Consider the following 21421-nt stretch of genomic DNA (forward strand, 5'->3'; position numbering starts at 1 on the left):
CAAGCGTTTCATGGTAAATAGCCAAAAGGGTCACAATAAGCATGTTGGGCAAAAAAGGCGCAAAATAACTGCCCTTGAATTGAGGAAAATCAAGTGTGAAGCTACAAGATTCCATTTGCCACCAGTTTGGCCACATTTCAGAGCTGCAACATTACTGGAGTATCAAAAAGCACAAGGTGTGCCATACTCAGGGACATGGCAAAGGTAAGGAAGGCTGAAAAACCACCACCTTTAAACAAGAAACATAAGATAAAACGTCAAGACTGGGCCAAGAAATATCTTAAGACTGATTCTTTAAAGGTTTTATGGCCTGGTGACATGAGAGTGACTCTTGATGGGTCAGATGGATGGGCCAGAGGCTGGATCAGTAAAGGGCAGAGAGCTCCACTCCGACTCAGATGCCAGCAAGGTGGAGGTGGGGTACTGGTATGGGCTGGTATCATCAAAGATGAACTTGTGGGACCTTTTGAGGAGAAAGTGAAGCTCAACTCCCAGACCTACTTCCAGTTTCTGGAAGATAGCTTCTTCAAGCAGTGGTACAGGAAGAAGTCTGTATCATTCAAGAAAAACATGATTTTCATGCAGGACAATGCTCCATCACATTCATCCAACTACTCCACAGTGTGGCTGGCCAGTAAAGGTCTAAAAGATGAAAAAATAATGACATGGCCCCCTTGTTCACCTGATCTGAACCCCATAGAGAACCTGTGGTCCCTTATAAAATGTAAGATCTACAGGGAGGGAAAACAGTACACCTCTCGGAACAGTGTCTGGGAGGCTGTGGTGGCTGCTGCACGCAATGTTGATCGTAAACAGATCAAGCAACTGACAGAATCTATGGATGGTAGGCTGTTGAGTGTCATCATAAAGAAAGGTGGCTATATTGGTCACTAATTGTTTTGGGTTTTGTTTTTGCATGTCAGAAATGTTTATTTCTAAATTTTGTGCAGTTATATTGGTTTACCTGGTGAAAATAAACACGTGAGATGGGAATATATTTGGTTTTTATTAAGTTGCCTAATAATTCTGCACAGTAATAGTTACCTGCACAAACAGATGTCCTCCTAAGATAGCCAAATCTAAAAAAAAAACTTCCAAAAATATTAAGCTTTGATATTTATGAGTCTTTTGGGTTGACTGAGAACATAGTTGTTGATCAATAATAAAAAAAATCCTCTAAAATGCAACTTGTCTAATAATTCTGCACACAGTGTATATCTGGAATAATGAATTGAATATAAATATGAATACAAAATAAGTTAGAGACTGTAATTATGCATACAGTTATAAGGTGCAAGTGCAGTTTTTCACAACAATCCATTCTGCGTGCATGTGTGCAACCTAATTAAAACAAAAGTATAACCTAGTATAACGAATACAATGGATAGTTTACCCTTAAAACAATAAACATCCCACCAAGGGGTAATGACCAGGGAATCTACTTAGCTGGTCCATACACTCCCTCCTTCATCATGCAGGATTTGCACATTACCACTGGATCCCTATCTGTTACTGGGGTCCATGGCCCGATCATAATGTCACGTTGGTGGGTGTGGACCCACTGCACCATGGGCCTGGATTACCCTGGAGATGTGTGACTAAATGTCTACCGGGCCTTCACTAGAGACTCCGATGGTGAGAAGGGGCTGGGCTTTTGACAGACTGGAAGGTCAGAGGTGTGGAATGTGACGCCCTGGCACCCAGGGGTCACAGGTCATTACACACACACCACACCCCCTCCCCACACTTGGAAGGTAACACCCGTCAAACACAAAGACCTGATTGCCTCCCTCAGAGTTAGACAGGCACACCAGGTGGGCGGATTCAGGTGGAAAGACATGCCCACCGAGGAGTCTGCTGGCCTGAGGCTGGAAGTTCAAGGGCAGATGAGAGATTAGTTCAGTACAGCAGTGGAGAGTGACACACAGTTCTGCGCGGGGCCTGGGTTGGAGCCTAGGACCCCCAAACAGTCAGGCAGGCAGACGGCAGGGGCTGCCTGCAGGAGACCGGGAACACGACCGGTGGAACCGTAGGGACCGGGGCAGGGTTGGAGCCCGCCGGAACCGAAACGGGGAGCCAACAGTATACCGGAGCACCAGGACAAGTACTCAGACCCTGACTAGGCCGTAGGCCTCCACCATAGTCAAATTCACTGATTGAGGATCTGGACCTCCTGGGGTTCTTTCCCACCAAAGTTCCGATTGAAGGCAACAGCCCAACCCGACCGGATAGTAGCCACCGCCAGAGGCCAGAGATCCAAGGGCCAGCGCCTGCGGGCAAAGGAGCTCCTTTGACACACCCGCCGGGGAGCGGACCACCTATGCTTAGGCACAGTGGTCCATTTACATTTAGGTACAAAGCCGAAATCTGGAGGGAGAGGTCAGACAGGACGGGTATACGAGCCAGGTCAATTACTGGAGAATCAATACAGACAAATGCAGAGAGTGGTGGGAAGAGCTGTCTAATAAATCCATTAATGACAGCTTATGGGCCGGAGCTGGAACACTTATAGGAGGCAGGTGACTACACTCCTACATAGTCTAGCCATGCCTTACTGCAGCAGGGTGTTAAATCTACAGCAACAGGAGGTTGTAGCGGAGCTGGATGTGTTGCCAGGAGCAACTCAAAAAGTGATCTGACATTAGGGGAAGCAGAGCAGTGTTTTACAGCCACGATAGTCACGGGCGTGAAAACGGAAATGACAAAAGGTACTGTGTATGATGCCAGGAGGCAGCCCTTGACTAATAATTCCCATGGGCTAATTTTTCATAGGTGATCTAAGAGATATCCACATTGTATAACATCTCTCCTGGTGACCAATCCCCTATGAGCATTTTCTAAAACAGCTCAAATATTCAGTGTTAACCCCATAAGCCCATAAAGCATTTGTAAATTTTCACATATGCCTGAGCAGTTTGTAGTCTCTTTCTGAAATTATGAGAAAAAACTGAAGCCAGGATGAAAGAGGGTGATCATGTAGTATGTATAGAGAAAGTCCAGCTCACCATTACTTCTGACCACCTCCTGATAAGAGCTCGGACATCGGTTCCGCCATGGCCTGAATCAAAGCAAATGTAAAGTAGAGAGAACAGCTCAATAGACAGATTTCTCTTTATTTTTTGAAAATTTCATACACGGAGAAACGCTATTATAGTGTGTGCATCATTTGACTATAGTGTTTCTCCTTGTATCTGATGTCCCATGTATGAAATTTTCAAGAAATAAAGAAGAATCTATTTATTGAGCCAGACTTCTCTACTTAATATATGTTCATCTAGTACCCTAGACCACCAGAAATGTTGTAATTTAAACCTTAAAAAACAGGGCTGGATATAGGTCTGAGAAAGCTTTGAAAAAGTGTGAAAGGAAAATGGATAAAAACAATGCAATACAATTCCAATAAAATATAGCCATACAGGGAACACATAAAAAGCTATTGCTCAAATAATGATATTTCCTTCAGTGTCTCAAGAGGTCTGCCATGTGCATTAGACCCTAGTAGGGTCTATGCTTGTCCTTGCTTAGACCTTCCAAGATAAAACAGTAAGGATAATGAAACAGCGATCATACGACCAATACATGTCTTTGCGTTAGATAAGAGAAAACTGTAATAATTAAATTTGACAATACCAAGTAATACTGTATATGAGAAACCTTGTTTTTAGGTGAAGGATACTTACTGTGATTCTTTAGCTGTGACATCTCTTGATTACTTGCCAAATCTGTGGGAAACATAGTGAGATGAAAGATTCAGCTAATTCTTAAGACCACCATACACATTAGACTAAAGTGGGTCAGACCCACCCCTATCGGTGAGAACAGTTCACAGACTAATCTGTATAGCCCTAGTGGGGCCATACTTGTCCTTGCTTAGACCTTCCAGGATAATTAAACAGAGATCATAAAAACATTACATCTTTCTTTGCATTAGATAAGAGAAGACTGTAATAATTAAATTTGATAATACCAAGTAACATATGAAAAACCTTGTTTTTAGGTGAAGGATACTTACCGTGATTCTTTAGCTCTGACATCTCTTCTTGAATTAACAAATCTGTGGGAAACATAGTGAGATGAAAGATTCAGCTAATTCTTAAAACCACCATACACAAAACTAAAGTGGGTCAGACCCATATTGGTGGGAACAGTCCACAGACTAATCAGTATAAGGGCTTCCTGAATCTCCCCAGACATATGATATCAGGGTAGAGAAGAAAACCTGCTTAATTTCAAAAGCTGAGATAGGCGATGAATAGACAAGGTATTGATGCTGCACTGCCGTGATGAAAAACAAGTTCAGGTTATTGGGATTGTGATTTATTTCAACATGTTTCGGAGAGATCTCTCTCCATCTCCAGGAAGAAATCACATGTGATTTTTCCGGTGGGGATGGTGATTTCAGGGTGATTTGCCTTGTTAGTTTTCTGCCACACATAACATTTTGCATTTAGCCCCAAAAGTTCTACTTTGGTCTCATCTAATCAGAGGATCTTATTCCACATGCTAGCTGTGTCCCCTACTTGGCTTTTTTCAAACTGTAAATGGGACTTCTTATGGCTTGCTTTTAAAAATTAAATCCATAAAGGCCAGAATTAATAGGCCTGCAAGGGTAAAATTGTTGAAAAAGTAAGAAGTGATTTTTATATATTTGCAAACACTGACTCCATATGCTTTCCTTGCGCCATACATTGACCTCTTTGCGTGACCTTTAGTGGATGATTTTTGTGTCATTAGATTGGTTAGAAATCAATGAATGCTGTTCTGGGATTGGCTGCTGTCGGCAGAGGTGATTTTCTTAACTCAGGTTCCAAAAGAATGTGTTGGTGTCCATAGCATCCAATCAAAGTACAGCTTTCATTTTACCTCAGCAGTATGAGAAAAGAAAGCTGACCTTTGATTGGTTCTTATGGAGAGCAAATGAAGATTTTGTTTTAGACAGACTTAATAAGAGTGTGGTGCTATGTTTACCACGATTCCTTTCAGTATTTAGTGCTTGTGATGGAGCAGGCTTCTGGTTCTAACAAAGAACTCAAAATGGCTACAAGGGGGTGTTGTAATCAGGGCTGTGGAGTCGGAGTCGTTGAGTTGGAGTCGGAGTCGGACCTCATTTTGGTGGAGTCGGAGTCGGTATAAAATGTACCGACTCCGACTCCTAAAATATATAATAAATTGGGGACAGTAGTGCAATGCAGAATGTACTGAATATTTTTTCATAGGAATTTGGGAAAGTTATGAAATGTCCTATAAATGGCTATTCTATTCCTGATCTAAGGCTACATTCACACAGTGTTTTTGCTGCGTTTTTTGAGGATACGTTTTTCAGCTGCAAAGGCAGATCAGCTTTTTAAAAAAACGCATCATCTGAAAGGTTGTTGAGCTCATAAATCATGCTTTCAATAGCAAAAGCAGATTAGAAAACCGCCACAAACTGACTGCTCATTCTTTGTGAGGATCTGTTTTTGGGCACAAAAACGGATCCTCATAAAACGATGTGTCTGAATGCCCTATCTTAAAACCCATTGCCTTTGCTGGGATGCCAGAGTCACTGCATTTCACTGAATTATTTTGCCATCAATGTTCGATATGTTTGTGACAAGAAAGAAATTGTTACCAAGACACTTGCAGTAAAAGATACTAAAGCTCATCACACCAGCCAGTTTCTCCAGGCCTTAGTGGAAAAAGTTCTGCAAGATTACAAACTCAAAAAATAACAGGTTCTTGCTATTGTAACGAACAATGCTTCAAACATGATAAGTACAATTAACTGATGAATGAGAGTAATGAACAACAGTTAGAAGAAGATTTAGGATTTAGTATGTGTGAGATGGAAGGCCACGGCGCTGTTCATGTAACTGAGGAACAAACAGATATTACAACAGAAGAACAGCAAAATGATACTTTAGGATTAGATGATCTTGTTGAAGCTGCTTCAAAACACTTTCATATTCATTACATGCGCTGTGTTGTGCACACACTGCAGCTGACAATAAGAGATAGTCTGCAAGAGGGACCCCGATTTCACACATCCGGCTTTTCGCCAGTTTGGCAGATGCGGCGAACTCCAGTACAGTGTAGACAGTACAGTGGCAGCGCGACAAACGCCGGTCACATGCTGTCATGTGACCCGGAAGTTGCGGCGCTGCCACTGTACTGTATCATACTGTACTGGCATGCACCGCATCCGCCAAACCGGCGAAAAGCCTGATGTGTGAAACTGGGCGGACATGCTGGAAATCTGATTGGAAAAGTGAGGAAATTGGTTATTGCCACCAGAACCCCTAAAATTGATTCCATCTTGAAGAGACGTGCTGGGAAAGGGGTAATTGTTGATCAAGCCACTCAGTGAGGCAGCACTTATTTAATGACTGAGCAATTGCTTGAACTAAAATAATTTCTTATAGATATGGTGAACCCTCAAGTAACCTTAAATGAAGGTCAATGAACATAGGTGGCTCAATTGAAGGAATTGTTTAATCACCCATTTACCGTGACTAAAAAATTACAAGCTGAGGATTTAACTCCTGGCATTTTCATAAGGGAGTTGAAAAACTTGCTATTTTGCCTGTCCCAAAGAGGAGGTTTAATCCCAGATAGCATTTCTGCTTCAATGAAACGGAGAGAAACACAGTTATATATAACACTATGTAATACACTATGAAAGTGGCAAAAAACAGTTTTCACCAAAAACATACTAAATAATAACATGTAGTATAATGCTTATATTTAAGTGAAAAAATTATTGTAGTGCAATGTGAACATCAGACATTTAATACATTTTATGATACAATAATCAAGATATTTAGATAGAACATAAAATATATTTATTGGGATACAACTTTAGAACACAAAAAACTGTAATAAATTATAAATATGTAATACAATATGTAATATATATATATATACACAAGATATATATGTAATCTACTGTATATTACATAGTGTATTACATACCGTATTTACATACCGTAATCTAAATATCTTGATTATTGTATCATAAAAATGATTAAATGTCTGATGTTCACATTGTACTACAATACATTTTTCACTTAACTATAAGCAATATATGTGGGAGTCGGAGTCATGGAGTCGGAGTCGGAGTCGGTGCAAGGGAAATTGAGGAGTCGGAGTCGAAGGTTTGGCTTACCGACTCCACAGCCCTAATTCACTCAACAACGGTTGCTACAGTTTCGGTTATTTTGTAGTGAAAAAGCAACAAAGGAACATTACGCACTTTGTTAGAAAAATTTATTATGTGTACTTTGGTGTAAAATTAGATGATCAGATGATCAGGACATGGAGTGTGTTCTGATTATGTAGAAGAACTATAACAGTGGTCAAACGGGAAGAAATAGCTTTTGTTTTGGCGTGCCTATGACCTGGTGGGAACTGCAAAATCATAGTGATGACTGCTACTTTTGTACGTGCAACGTGGAGAGATACAACCTTAAAACTAAGAAGGAAATTATATACCCGGACCTCCTTTCAGCAATTTGCACTGTGCCTCAAGGTCCTGGAATACCGGTCCCTTCACCTCTGGAGAAACTTGAAGATACGTCTGATTCAGAAGATACAGAACATGAGGGCAGGATTCTGATGAAGACTTTCATGCTAGTCCCAATGGCTCACACTTTTTTTCACAGCTTTAATTAAAGGATTTAGTCAGGGACGTGGACCTTCGTAAAGATTCTGCAGCTTGTTTAGACTCTAAACTCAAGGAAAAGAACCTTCTAGCTCCTGGTACCTGTTATTCATGGTACAGAAGCTTAGAAAAGGAATTCCTTCTATACGTTTCTGAAGTCGGTGCTCTAGTGTATTACAGTGATGTTCCTGGGCTGATGGAAATATTACTGTAAACATTGAGTACATGCCCCCATACACATTAGATTGTCAGCTGAACCCATCGATATCTGCAGTTTCGGCCAACATTAGACTAACATGTATTGAGGCCTTTAAGGACAGTGGTTAATGGCCCTAATAAATAACACAGAGCTATTATTTTTTAATTCTAGATTATAAACATGAAAAGGCTTTCAAGTGGATCATTGTTGACAGGATTTACAGTAATTTACTCCGAGCAGAACTAAATAATAGCTTACAGTTAACCTAAAACTGCATTAATGTTGTATTATCGATACTTACAGTATTTGAAGAAGACAATTGTGATGATGCTCAGTATCAGGAACATGATAATCAGAATGATCAGTGCCGCTTGTAATTTTGTGTTGCTTGTTGACACTGCTGAAAATGAACAATAATAATAAAATAACACTAAAAATAAATGTATCACCACTAGAAAAAGTTAAAGTGAATTTGTCACCATTTGTTTTGGTTATAAACCCTTCCCATCTCCTTTAAAATCATGTGAATAGGGTTCCTATAACCGTTTTATAGCCTCACATGTGCCACTGAATACCCCTGAAAAAGTGTTTTATACATCTCCCGCTCTGCATGTATATTGTGTGGTCTGATGGGCGAATCCAGATTGCGATCAGGGCCTCCCCGATCCATGCAAATGCCGCCTCTTCTAGCTTGATGGAAGTGGATGATGCCTCTACGTCATCCCCATGGTGGTTGAAGTCTGGCATCTGCTCAGGAGCGCCTCACTGGCGATATAAAAGTGAAGCCGGCGCCTGTGCAGGCACAAGATTTCGAGCTTTGAAGTAATTTAATGTGCAGGCGCTGGCATCACTTGTACATCACCAGTGAGGCGCACCTGCGCAGATGCAAGACTTCGACCACCGTGGGGATGATGTAGAGTTATCATCCACTTCCATCAAGCTGGAATAACGTGGATCGGGGCGGCGCCGATCATAATCTAGATTCGATCATCAGACTGAACCATATACAGGTCCATCTCAATAAATTAGAATATCATCAAAAAGTTAATTTATTTCAGTAATTTACTACAAAAAGGGAAATCCATACGTATATTATGTAGAGTCATTACAAACAGAGTGATCAATTTCCAGTGTTTATTTCTGTTAATATGATTATAGCTTACAGCCAATGAAAATCCAAAAGTCATTATCTCAGAAAATATGAATAATTGCCACAAAACACCTGAAAAGGCTTCCTAAGCATTTAAAATGGTCCCTTAAGTCTGGTTCACTAGGCTACACAATCATGGGGAAGACTGCTGACTGGACAGATGTTTTTGTACGGCAACTCGCAATCTACAAAAATGCTAGTGCATGCCCTCATAATCTCCCGCCTCGATTACTGTAACATCCTCCTCTGTGGCTTCCCTGCTAACACGCTCGCCCCTCTCCAGTCGATCCTTAACTCTGCTGCCCGACTGATCCACCTCTCTCCTCAATACCACCCCGCTTCTCCTCTCTGCAAGTCCCTCCACTGGCTCCCAATCTTCCACCGTATCCAATTCATACTAACACTGACCTACAAAGCTGTGCATAATCTGTCTCCTCCGTATATCTCTGAACTAATCTTCCACTACACTCCAACACGTCACCTCCGGTCCTCCCAAGATCTCCTTCACTCCTCTCTCATTCGCTCCTCACGCAACCGACTCCAAGACTTCTCCCGAGCATCCCCAGTCTTCTGGAACTCGCTACCTCAGCACATCAGACTATCTGCTACCCTTGCAAGCTTCAAACGGAACCTGAAAACCCATCTGTTCAGAAATGCCTATAATCTACAATGACCTCACTGCTTCACTACCGTGCGGAGCTGCCGCCCGACCACCGTGCAGAGCTGCCGCCCGACCATGGTGCAGAGCTGCCGCCCGACCACCGTGCAGAGCTGCCGCCCGACCACTGTGTTGCGCTGCCGCCTGACCAGCGTGCGGAGCTGCCGCCCGACCACCGTGCGGAGCTGCCGCCCGACCACCGTGCGGAGCTGCCGGCCGACCACCATGCGGAGCTGCCGCCCAATCTACACCCCACCTACTGTCTCCTCCCCAAACTCCTATAGAATGTAAGCCCGCAAGGGCAGGGCCCTCTTCCCTCTGTACTAGTCTGTCTACTGTAACTTGTGTATGTATTCTGTATGTAACCCCTTCTCATGTACAGCACCATGGAATTAATGGTGCTCTATAAATAAATAATAATAATAATAATGTCCAGAAGACAGTCATTAAGGAGAGTAAGTCACAAAAAGTCATTGCTAAAAAAGCGGGCTGTTCACAGAGTGCTGTATCCAAGCATATTAATAGAAAGTTGAGTGGAAGGAAAAAGTGTGGTAGAAAAAGGGGCACAAGCAACCGGGATATCTACAGCCTTGATAGGATTGTTAAGAAAAGGCCATTCACAAATTTGGAGGAGATTCACAAGGAGTGGACGCTGCTGGAGTGAGTGCTTCAAGAGCCACAACACATGGACATATCCAGGACATGGGCTACAACTGTCGCTTTCCTCGTGTCATGCCACTCATAACCAATAGACTATGCCAGAAGTGTCTTACCTGGGCCAAGGAGAAAAAGAACTGGACTGTTGCTCAGTGGTTCAAGGTGTTTTTTCAGATGAAAGTAAATTTTGGAAATCAAAGTCCCAGAGTCTGGAGAAAGAGTGGAGAGGCCACAATCCAAGTTGCTTGATGTTTAGTGTAAAGTTTCTACAATCAGAGATGTTTGGGGAGCCATGTTATCTGCTGGTGTAGGTCCACTGTGTTTTTTCAAGAGACTAAAGTCAGCGCAGCCATCTACCAGGAAATTTCAGAGCATGTCATGCTTCCTTCTGCCAACAAGCTTTTTGGAGATTGAAATTTCATTTTCCAGCAGGACTTGGCACCTGTCCAGCCTGCCAAAAGCACCAATACCTGGTTTAATAATCACAGTATCACTGTGCTTGATTGGCCACCAAACTCTCCTGACCTAAACTCCATGGACAATCTATGTGGTATTGTTGAGAGGAAGATGAGAGACACCAGACCCAAAAGTGCACACAAGCTGAAGGCTGCTATCAAAGCAACCTTCCATAACACCTTAGCAGTGCCACAGGCTGATCGCCACGCATTGATGAAGTAATTCATGCAAAAGGAGCCCCAACCAAGTATTGAGTGAAATTACTGTAGATACTTTTCATTAGGCCAACATTTCGGACTTTAAAATAATTTTATAGTAATATATAATTATAAGATACTTTTGGGTTTTCATTAGTTGTTGTCAAACTGTACTAAAGGAGAAACTGAAGCTACAATTGTAGCTTCAGAGAGCAGTTAGGAGGCAAATTACCAGAGGGCAGTAGAGTATGGAGCCGATGTTAGGAACGAGGATACAGGTCAGATGCCGGGAAGTCCAAGTACATACAAGGCAGGAGGACAAACAGGTCAGGACAGGGATAAGACACACAGGGAAGGGTACAGGGAAGGGTACACAGTAGACAGGAGTGGGTAGTCAGGGACTGGGATAGACGGATGAACAGAGGAGAATACGGGTCAGAACAAGGTAGCTGGGAGGCAGGAAAGATTAGGTAACTCACCAGAGCCAGTAACACACGATGCAGAGCATAAGCTATCACTGGCACTGATCCGGAGGTGCAGCACCAGGATATAGTGTCCCAGAAACCAGTGTGAAGCATGGAGGCGTTAACCCCTGACATAACCAGGCCGGAGCTGGGTTAAATAATCAAACAACAGTGGCCGATACAGACCTGGATCATGACAGTAACCCCTTCTCAAGGGGGGCCTCAGGACCCCCAACTTTTCCAGCAAACCTGCAATGGAAGGCGCAGACCACTCAATTGGCTGATCACGCCAGAACCCAAGATCGATCCTCTGGTCTGTAACCCTTCTAATGTACCAAGTATTGAAGCGAGCTGCGGACCTTCCGAGAGTCGACAATACGCTCAACCTCGTATTTTGTCTGACCATCCACTGAAATGGGAGGAGGGGGATGTGGAGACTCAGAAGTGGAGAAAACAAACGACTTGAGCAATGATTTGTGAAACACATTGGGGATGCGAAATGACTGCGGTAAACGCAGACGAAAGGCCATTGGGTTGGTCACCTCGATGATCTCATATGGACCAATAAATTTGGGTCCCAACTTAGCGGAGAGAATCCTCAGATGGATGTGTTTGGTAGACAACCACACTTTATACCCCACCTGAAAATTAGGTCCTACAGATTGACACTTATCAGCAAAGCGCTTCTGTCGACCTTGGGCCACCTTAGGGTACCTTCACACTTTAGTGATGCAGCAGCAATCCGACCAGCGATATGACCTGGTCAGGATCGCTGCTGCATCGCTACATGGTCGCTGGTGAGCTGTCAAACAGGCAGATCTCACCAGCGACCAGTGACCAGCCCCCAGCCAGCAGCGACGTTCAAGCGACCGCTGCGCTTGCACAGAGCCGGCGTCTGGAAGCTGCGGACACTGGTAACTAAGGTAAACATCGGGTATGGTTACCCGATGTTTACCTTAGTTACCAGCGCACACTGCTTAGCGTGTGCAGGGAGCAGGAGCCGGCAGCACAGGCAGCGTGAGAGCTGCGGAGGCTGGTAATGAAGGTAAATATCGGGTAACCACCTTGGTTACCCGATGTTTACCTTGGTTACAGCTTACCGCAGGCTGTCAGACAACGGCTCCTGCTCCCTTCACATTCAGGATTGTTGCTCTCTCGCTGTCACACACAGCGATGTGTGCTTATCAGCGAGAGAGCAACAATAAAAAAACGAACCAGCCCTGTGTGTAACGAGCAGCGATCTCACAGCAGGGGCCAGATCGCTGCTCAGTGTCACACACAGCGAGATCGCTAATGAGGTCACAAAAAACGTGACTCAGCAGCGATCTCAGTAGCGATCTCGCTGTGTGTGAAGTACCCCTAAATGTTCCTCTGAACCTCCCTCCAAACCTCCCCCAACTGATTGACTGCAGAATCAGCCCCTGGACACCCAGAATCAAGTCTGTAACAGTCACCAAAATAGGGGCGGTATCCATAATTACAGAAAAACGGGGTGGTGCCAGTGGACTGATTGACCTGATTATTGAAGGCAACTTCGGCCACGGGCAACGAGGAACACTAATCATCCTGCTGAGACGTAGTCAGACTTTGTAAAATCTGTTCCAGTGACTCATTGGTTTTCTCTATCTGCCCCTTGGTCTTGGGCTAAGAAGAAGAAAAGGTTAACTCGATACCCAATCTTTTACAAAATGCCCTCCAAAATTTTGAGACAAACTGCACACCTCTGTCTGACACAATATTCATAGGAATGCCATGCAATCTCACTACCTGTTCTACAAACAATTTGGACAGTCTATAAGCTTTAGGCAGTCCTGCTAAGGGAACAAAGTGCACCTGTTTACTCAATTTGTCCACCACCCAAACAACAGTCTTGCCATTAGAAACAGGTAAATTGGTGATAAAGTCCATAGACAAATGAGTACAGGGTTTATCCGGAATGGATATAGGTACCAGTTCCCTGGCCGGCCAGTTATGGGAGACTTTAGCACTTGCACACGTAAGACAAGCAAACACAAACACGACGACATCAGAGTGCATAGAGGGCCACCAAAATAATCTGGCAATGGCTTTACGAATGGCTGATACCCCTGGATGATCATTGAACGCAGAATCATAAAATTCCTGGAGAACCCGTAACTTAAGCTGGACAGGAACACATAGCTTGGTATCGGGTACCGAAGGAGGGGCTAATGACTGTGCTTCACGAATCTCAGTCTCCAATTGAGAAGACAACACAGCAACAACCACTCCGTGAGGAAGAATGGAGGAGGGAGGTCCGGGAGGTGATACTGGATCCAAGCTACAAGACAAGGCATCAGCTTTAAAATTCTTGGACCCAGGCTGAAAGGTAATACAAAAATAGAAGTGGGAAAAAAAAGCGACCACCTGGCCTGTCTGGGAGTTAATCATTTAGCAGATTCGATATAAGACAGGTTTTTATGGTCCGTAATCACCGTGATCTGGTGAACCGCCCCCTCGAAAAAATGCCTCCATTTTTCGAAGGCCAATTTTATGGCAAACAACTCCCAATTCCCCACAACATAATTCTTCCCGGTGGAAGAAAACGTCTTGGAAAAAAAGGCACACGGTCTTAAATTGGTTAATGTAGCAGGTCCCTGGGACAGCACCGCACCCACTTCTACCTCAGAAGCGTCCACCTCCACAACGAACGGTTCTGAGAGATCGGGCTGAACAACCACAGAAGCAGTCAGTCTATTAACTTCAGAAATGCTGACCTTCGCGATCATCATCCAGACTTAGGCGTTTCCCGACGGTTTGGTGGCAGGAGGGATGTAGGGCAGTCCTTCCTCCAATGTCCCAGACCTCCACAATAGAAACATAATTTCTACTCTCATCGCTGTCTCCTCTCTTTTTCCTTGGAATCTGTGGCACCGACCTCCATGGGTTCAGTGTATGGAACAACCTCGGGTTTGACATAGCATAATGAGGATTCCCGCTGGGTCCCTCCTCTCTCCCACAATCTCCAATCCATCTGAACTGCCTGGGTAATAGCCTCCTCCAAAGAACTAGGTGGAGGATGAAGGGCCAGAACGTCCTTGAGATGATCAGACAATCCTCTCCTAAACTGGCATCTCAAATCGGAGTCGATCCAGGAAACCTCAGTATACCGCTGCCTGAACTCAGAACAATACCATTCAGCAGTGCGTCTACCCTGGGAGAGACCCATGATCGTGTCCTCTACCACCATGACCCGGTCCGGTTTGTCATACATTACAGCAATAAAAAAACCTATCAACAGACGTATGTTCTGGGGCTGTCGGAGGTAATGAAAAGGCCGAAGTCTGAGAAAAGAAATTATTATCCCCACCCGCTGACTTTCGTCCATAGAGGATCAGGGTCTGAGGGAAAATAGTAATTTACAACTTTCCATAAATGTGTGTAACTTCTCCACAGGAAACATATCTGGGAGCATACTGTGGGTTCAGGAGAATGCAATAATACGTCTATGGGATCAGGGTGTTTAAGGGCCGACTGTGCCTTAGAACTCTGGTAGGCCTTTACTGCAGCAGTAAGCTTCCCCTGGAGTTGATTATGGGAAGAGGCCACGGCTCTAAGCTCAATGGACAAGTCCTGGATCATCTGGGTCAGATTAGATATCTGATCCGCAAGGGCACATAACGGGTCCATACGAAAAAAAATGTATTGGCAAGTGATAATGTCACACTGTAATAAGGGAGACGCTGAAGCTACAAGCAGTATAGCTTCAGAGTGCAGTTAGCAGGCAAACCACTATAGGGCAGTAGAGTAGCCAGTAACCTAGGTCAGCAGCAGGAGGTCTTGTCAATAGCACAGGGATAATCAAATCATGGTCATGTGATAGCTGAGGGTCGGAAGCCGGAAAGTCACGTATGCAACAGAGGGGAGTGACGTAGCCACAATTAGGAACGAGGATACAGGTCAAATGATGGGAAGTCCAAGTACAAACAAAGGAGGAGGACAAACAGGTCGGGACTAGGATAAGACAGACAGGGAAGGGTACACAATAGACAGGAGCGGGTAGTCAGGGACTGGGACAGATGGATGCATGAGGAGATTATGGGTCAGAACAAGGATGCTGAGAGGCAGGACAGATCAGGTAACTCACCAGAGCAGTAACACATGCTGTCACGAACCACCGGGGGAGTCACTCAGAAATCCCACCGCTGCCACCAATATGTCACGAACCACCAGGGGGGGTCACTCAGAACTCCCCCGTGCTGGCCACCAATGTCACGATCGGGGGTAACAAGCAGGAGTCACCCCTCCTTTATACCTCCCGACCGACAGACAGAGCACGTGACGCGCTCTCTAGCGGCCCTCTTATAGTCAGGCCAATTATGGAATTGCCCGACAATAAGCAAGGAGGCCGCTATACTACTTATGCCGATTATTGAAGGGTCCCCGGTGAGAGTAGGGTATATATTCCCCCGACCTCCGCGGACGGAATATATAAAATCTTCCCGAATCTCACTAGCCTCCCCACAATAATCCTTGGCACAAACTCGCTGCCACCAACCGCTTCACGGTAACTATTAGCCGAACACACAGACGTGGGATTCAAGATCGAGATAACAGAACCGCCCAAGATTAATTATATAATTTAATCAGCCTAAAGCACACTAGAACTACAATATATACAATAGGGAATCTACAGAATATACATAGGTCAGAGTACAGTTACAGATAAAGCATGGTTTACAAACAGGCATACACAGTTCCAGCAGTTACCTTGTGCGTCTGGCCACAGGGGGGCGCCGTGGACCAGGTTTCCAGGATCTCCCTCACAGGTCTTCCCTGACCAGACCCCCGAGCAAAAGAACACTGGAAAATGGTTGAATTGGGGTTATCAACCTGGGCAAATCCAGGTCCCCTCCTACCTTAGTGACCTCAGAGGGAGCACTGCTCCACCCCTGGCTGGAGTTATGGACAATATCCACAACAGGGAATATGGGCCATAACTTTGCCTGGGAGCGTCGTAGGTGGACGCCAACGCTCTCATTGTGACAGTTATGAATTTAGCTACAGAACGAGAGGACTCATGACTTGTCTACTAGTTCCCCATTGGCTGATATCACGCCTGGGGTACTTCCCAAGCTCCCACTCCCATAAAAAAGGTGTGCCAGCATCATCCGCATGCGGAAACACCATTTTTATGGTTGCCATTTTTATCGGAAATATGGCTTGCGAGATATGAACCATATTTTACTGGAGTCGTTCTGTCTGGATACTTCCATAGCCTTAAAATGAGATACAAACTCTTGTTACAGGGTCATAGCAGGGAGGCATCCTGTCTCCACTGTTCCCAGGTCATCTAATCTCCATATCACAGTAGATGGCCATGGGATGTGTTGCTAGGATGTGACACCTTCCCAGATGTTGGACATTGAGAACAAGAAGGGAGGGGGGCACTGCCAGGGAGTGATGAGAGCGATTATGACTGTACATCATAATTCCTCTTCATATCCCAGGATTTACCTCACACCTCCCCCCTTTTGAGGGCGCTAGGGGGCAGCACACTCCGGTGTTCCCCCGTGCGCCCGTCCGCGACCTCTCCTTGTCGGGACAGCCCGTCTGCGTTACCGTGGTCACGGCCCCTTTTGTGGCGAATGGTGAAGTTGTATTGCTGGAGCGCAAGGCTCCATCGCAACAATCGCCCATTCGTCCCAGAGACGGTGTGCAACAAGCTGAGGGGATTGTGGTCCATCTCCACGATGAAGTGGCGCCCGTATAGATAGGGTTGCAGACGCTGCAGGGCCCACACTATGGCCAGGCATTCCTTTTCCATCGTGGAATAGGCCACCTCCCTCGGTAACAGCTTCCTGCTCAGGTACAAGACTGGGTGCTCTTGGCTCCCAGAGTCCACCTGGCTGAGCACCGCACCGAGGCCGAAGTCACTGGCGTCGGTCTGTACTACAAACGGCCGCGTGAAGTCAGCTGCCTGTAGCACGGGCGGGCTGGACAGGGCTTCCTTTAGGGCCCGGAAGGCTGTCTCGCAGTCCATTGTCCAATCGACTGCAGAGGGCAGCTTCTTCTTGGTGAGGTCCGTCAAGGGCTTTGCCAGGCTACTATAGCGTGGAACAAACCTCCTATAGTACCCGGCGGTCCCCAAGAAGGACATCACCTGCTTCTTGGTCCTGGGGGTGGGCCAGGATGCGATGGCCTCCACTTTCTCAGGCTCGGGCTTCAGTGTTCTCCCGCCTACCCGGTGACCGAGGTACTGGACCTCGCTCATGGCCAGCTGACACTTTCCCGGCTTGATGGTCAAACCTGCCCAGTGGATCCGCCTGAGCACCTGTGCTAGATGCTTTAGGTGGTCCTCCCAGGTGGGACTGAAGATGGCAATGTCATCCAGGTACGCGGCGGCGTACCCTTCAAGTCTCGTGAGCAGGGTGTTGACCATCCGCTGGAAAGTGGCAGGGGCATTCCTCATCCCAAATGGCATCACCATGGACTCGTACAGTCCAAATGGGGTAATAAAGGCAGAGCGTTCCCTGGCCTTGCGAGTCAGGGGGATCTGCCAATATCCCCGGCTCAGATCCATGATGGTCAGGTACTGAGCCCCGGCCAACTGATCGAGCAGGTCATCGATGCGTGGCATTGGGTACGCATCGGCGACCATGACAGCATTGAGCCCCCTGTAGTCCACGCAGAACCGAGTGGTTCGGTCCTTCTTAGGGACGAGGACTACAGGCGAGGCCCAAGCGCTGTTGGATGCCTGAATCACCCCCAGCTTCAGCATCTCGTCAATCTCCTGGCGCATGTGTTGCTGCACCTCCAGGGAGACCCGATATGCTGAACGCCGGATCGGGGGATGATCCCCAGTGTCCACGTGATGGACAGCCAAGTCAGTCCTTCCGGGCTGGTTGGTAAACAACCCCCGGAAGGGGTGTAGGGTGGCCCACAGCTGGGACCGTTGGTCCTCCAAGAGCTGGTGGCCAACCTCCACATCCTCAATGGATCCGCCTGCCCTAACCTGGGCTAGCATATCCAAGAGGGTTTCCGCTTCTCCCTCCTCGGGCAGGTTGCACACGGGGAGCGCACACGCCTCCTGCTCATGATGTGCCTTCATCATGTTCACATGGAAGGGCTTCCGCCTTCCACGGGCAGGGTCCAGGGTGACCAGGTACGTTACAGGGTTGAGCTGCTGGTACACGAGGTATGGGCCTTCCCAGGCTGCCTGAAGCTTGTCCTGTGGTATGGGGACAAGTACCCACACCTTTTGACCCACTTGGTACGTCCTCTCACAAGCGTTCTGGTCGTACCAACGCTTCTGATCGGCCTGGGCTTGAGCCATATTGTCGTGTACCAGTTGCGTCAAGGCCTGCATTTTGTCCCGAAAGCGCATGACATACTCGATAACCGACACTCCAGGGGTGGCCAAATCCCCTTCCCAAGCCTCTTTCACCAGAGCCAGGGGGCCCCGCACACGTCGCCCGTACAGGAGCTCAAACGGTGAGAATCCCGTTGAGGCCTGTGGAACCTCCCGGTAAGCAAATAACAGGTGAGGGAGATACCGCTCCCAGTCACGCCCATGGGAGTCGACCAACATCTTAAGCATCTGCTTTAAGGTGCCATTGAACCGCTCGCACAGGCCATTAGTCTGTGGATGGTACGGGCTGGCCACCAGATGTCGCACCTGGACTTGCTTACAGAGGGCTTCCATCAGCTGTGACATGAATTGGGTCCCCCGGTCAGTGAGCATTTCCTGGGGAAAACCCACTCGGGAGAAAATCTCCAGCAATGCGGTGGCCACCTTGTCAGCCCGAATGGACGACAAGGCCACTGCTTCAGGGTACCGGGTGGCATAGTCCACTACCGTCAGTATGAAGCGTTTCCCGGAGCTACTGGGGATGGCCAGCGGGCCGACCAGATCCACAGCCACCCTCCTGAAAGGCTCATCGATGATGGGCAGAGATACCAGTGGGGCTTTGGGGTGTGGCCCCGCCTTCCCCACTCTCTGACAGGTTTCACACGAACGGCAGTAGGCAGCCACATCGGCCCCCATTTTTGGCCAGTAGAAATACTGGTTTAACCTGGCCTTGGTCTTAGCGATCCCTAGGTGTCCAGCCATCGGAATATCATGTGCGATCCGCAACAACTCCGTCCGGAACGGATAGGGTACCACTAACTGTCGGTCCCTGGGCCACGCCTCCGGTGAACCCTGCTGGACCGTGACCCGGTACAGCCGTCCTTGGTCCCAGACCACTCGCTCCGGGTCCGAGTCCGAGGGAGGCTGTGCCGCCTGCTCCTTTAGAGCTTTCAGGCTGTCGTCAGCTTCTAACGCTGCCTGAAACCCGTGACTAGATGTGGCCAGAATCGACGAGACTGTCACATCTTCGGTCAGTACCCCGGGACCTGTGTCCTGGCCTCCGCCTGACTCGGCTGCCACTTGGTCAGAAGGGGAAGAGCCATCGGACCTCCGGGAGGCCCCTTGGGTTCCAGCACTCCCACTGCGGGTGACAGCGGCCACAGCCGCTGCGACCGTGGGTCGTGCCTGCTCCTCCTCCGTTCCTGACCAAGTTGTTGGTTCAGGCAGACCTACCTGGCTTCCTGACACCCCGGTTGTGGGGGAACCCTGCACCGAGATCTTACCTGGGAGCACTTCCGCTCCGGGACCGGCCCCAATCTCACCTGCCTGTTCCCCCCCTGCAGCAACAGAACCCTGCTGTGAAATCTCTGGGGACCCCACATTTGCTGTGGTAGCCCCCACCCCACACACTGGTCCTCCCCCTGCAGCACCCTGCTCTCTGCTTATCCCTGCAGAGGGCAACAGATCCCAGCTCACTGGCTGATTACTTGTAGAGGCATTGTCACACCTTCCTCTGACTCCCTCCCCTCCTGTCACAGCTGCAGCTGTGTGTGTGTCTATGGTGTCTGTGCAAGCAGAAAAATCAGAGTTCACTCCCCCCTCCCTTACATCATTCATAGATAACACATTAACATTGTCCGGAGGCATGTGAGTACTGGCTGAAGGTCCAGCCCTTGGGGGGGGCCCAAACTGGGAGGTTATCTGCCCCAAATCTGTCCCAAGTAGCACGTCTGCGGGGATCCGATCAGTTACCCCCACCTCCCTCACCCCTCGTCCTGCGCCCCAGTCCATATAAACGCTGGCGATGGGCAGCGCCGGGTCAATGCCTCCAATTCCGGAGAAAGCGAGGGTTTTTCCGGGTACCAAGTCTTGGGGGGGCACCATTTCAGGCCGCACCAGAGTCACCTCCGAGGCGCTGTCTCGCAGTCCTATGGTCACAGACCGGCCGACGGTGACAGGTTGGAAGCTGTCCAGGGACCTACCACCACCCCCACCCACACAATACACCTTGGGCGGCCCTTGGGACGGGGACGGGGCCGGGGCCTTGGGACGCTGAGGGCACATGGCCTTGAAGTGTCCAGGTTGGTTGCACTGGTGGCACCGTCTTGGTTCTGCCACGGGCCTGGAGAGGGGAGTTGAGGGGGACACCCCCTGCGGTCTAGGGGCAGGTGGGGCAGTCGCAGAATTCATCTTACCCCCTCTCCAGGTGCTGCTGGTGGCTGCTCTCCTGGCCTCAGGGGCCCGAATGTTGGTGTAGTTGTGTCGCCCTGGGCAAGCCAGGGGACACAGGTCACACACCACCACACCCTACATCCCAGGTAGGCACATCTAAGCTGAACCAAAAATCCTTGTTGTCTTCCTCCAGAGGCTGATGATTCACACCAGGGGGTGGGCCAGGCGGTTGGCTCCGCCCACCGAGGAGATCACAGCTCTGGAGGCGGGAAGTACCAGGCGGTCGAGAGTTGGAGTTGAGCCCAGGCAGGGCAAGAGTGAAGTCTAGCTGAGGGCTAGAAAAGAGTAAACAACTAAGTGAAAGTGAAGGAAAGAGAAGTAGTAAAGGAGGAAAGCAAGAGTGGTGACAGAGAGAGAAAAGCCTGAAGTAGTCCAGCTGAGTGCAGGACAGGTCAGCAAGGTCAGCAACGGCGGTGACTGTCTGGAGGGGGACCGTTTGGAAGTTCCTGGAAGGACCCCG

The 21421-nt window shown here is 47.6% G+C and overlaps 1 protein-coding gene across 2 annotated transcripts in view; it reads right to left on the minus strand.

The window, feature by feature from the left end:
• The window catches only part of LOC142301938 (uncharacterized), a 79445-nt gene that overhangs the window by 5586 nt on the left and 52438 nt on the right, over positions 1 to 21421 (minus strand). The window contains exons 3-5 of one of the 2 annotated variants that reach the window (XM_075342996.1): positions 8140 to 8235; positions 4013 to 4054; positions 3681 to 3722 (exon numbers count right to left, since the gene is read on the minus strand). In XM_075342996.1, the coding sequence (XP_075199111.1) occupies positions 3681 to 3722; positions 4013 to 4054; positions 8140 to 8235 (180 nt within the window). Of the gene's footprint in view, positions 1 to 3680; positions 3723 to 4012; positions 4055 to 8139; positions 8239 to 21421 lie in introns of both variants that reach the window. The other variant, XM_075342995.1, reaches the window with a different exon arrangement.

The sequence above is a fragment of the Anomaloglossus baeobatrachus genome, chromosome 4 (genome assembly GCF_048569485.1).
Source record: "Anomaloglossus baeobatrachus isolate aAnoBae1 chromosome 4, aAnoBae1.hap1, whole genome shotgun sequence".
In the NCBI taxonomy this organism is placed as follows: Eukaryota; Metazoa; Chordata; class Amphibia; order Anura; family Aromobatidae; genus Anomaloglossus; species Anomaloglossus baeobatrachus.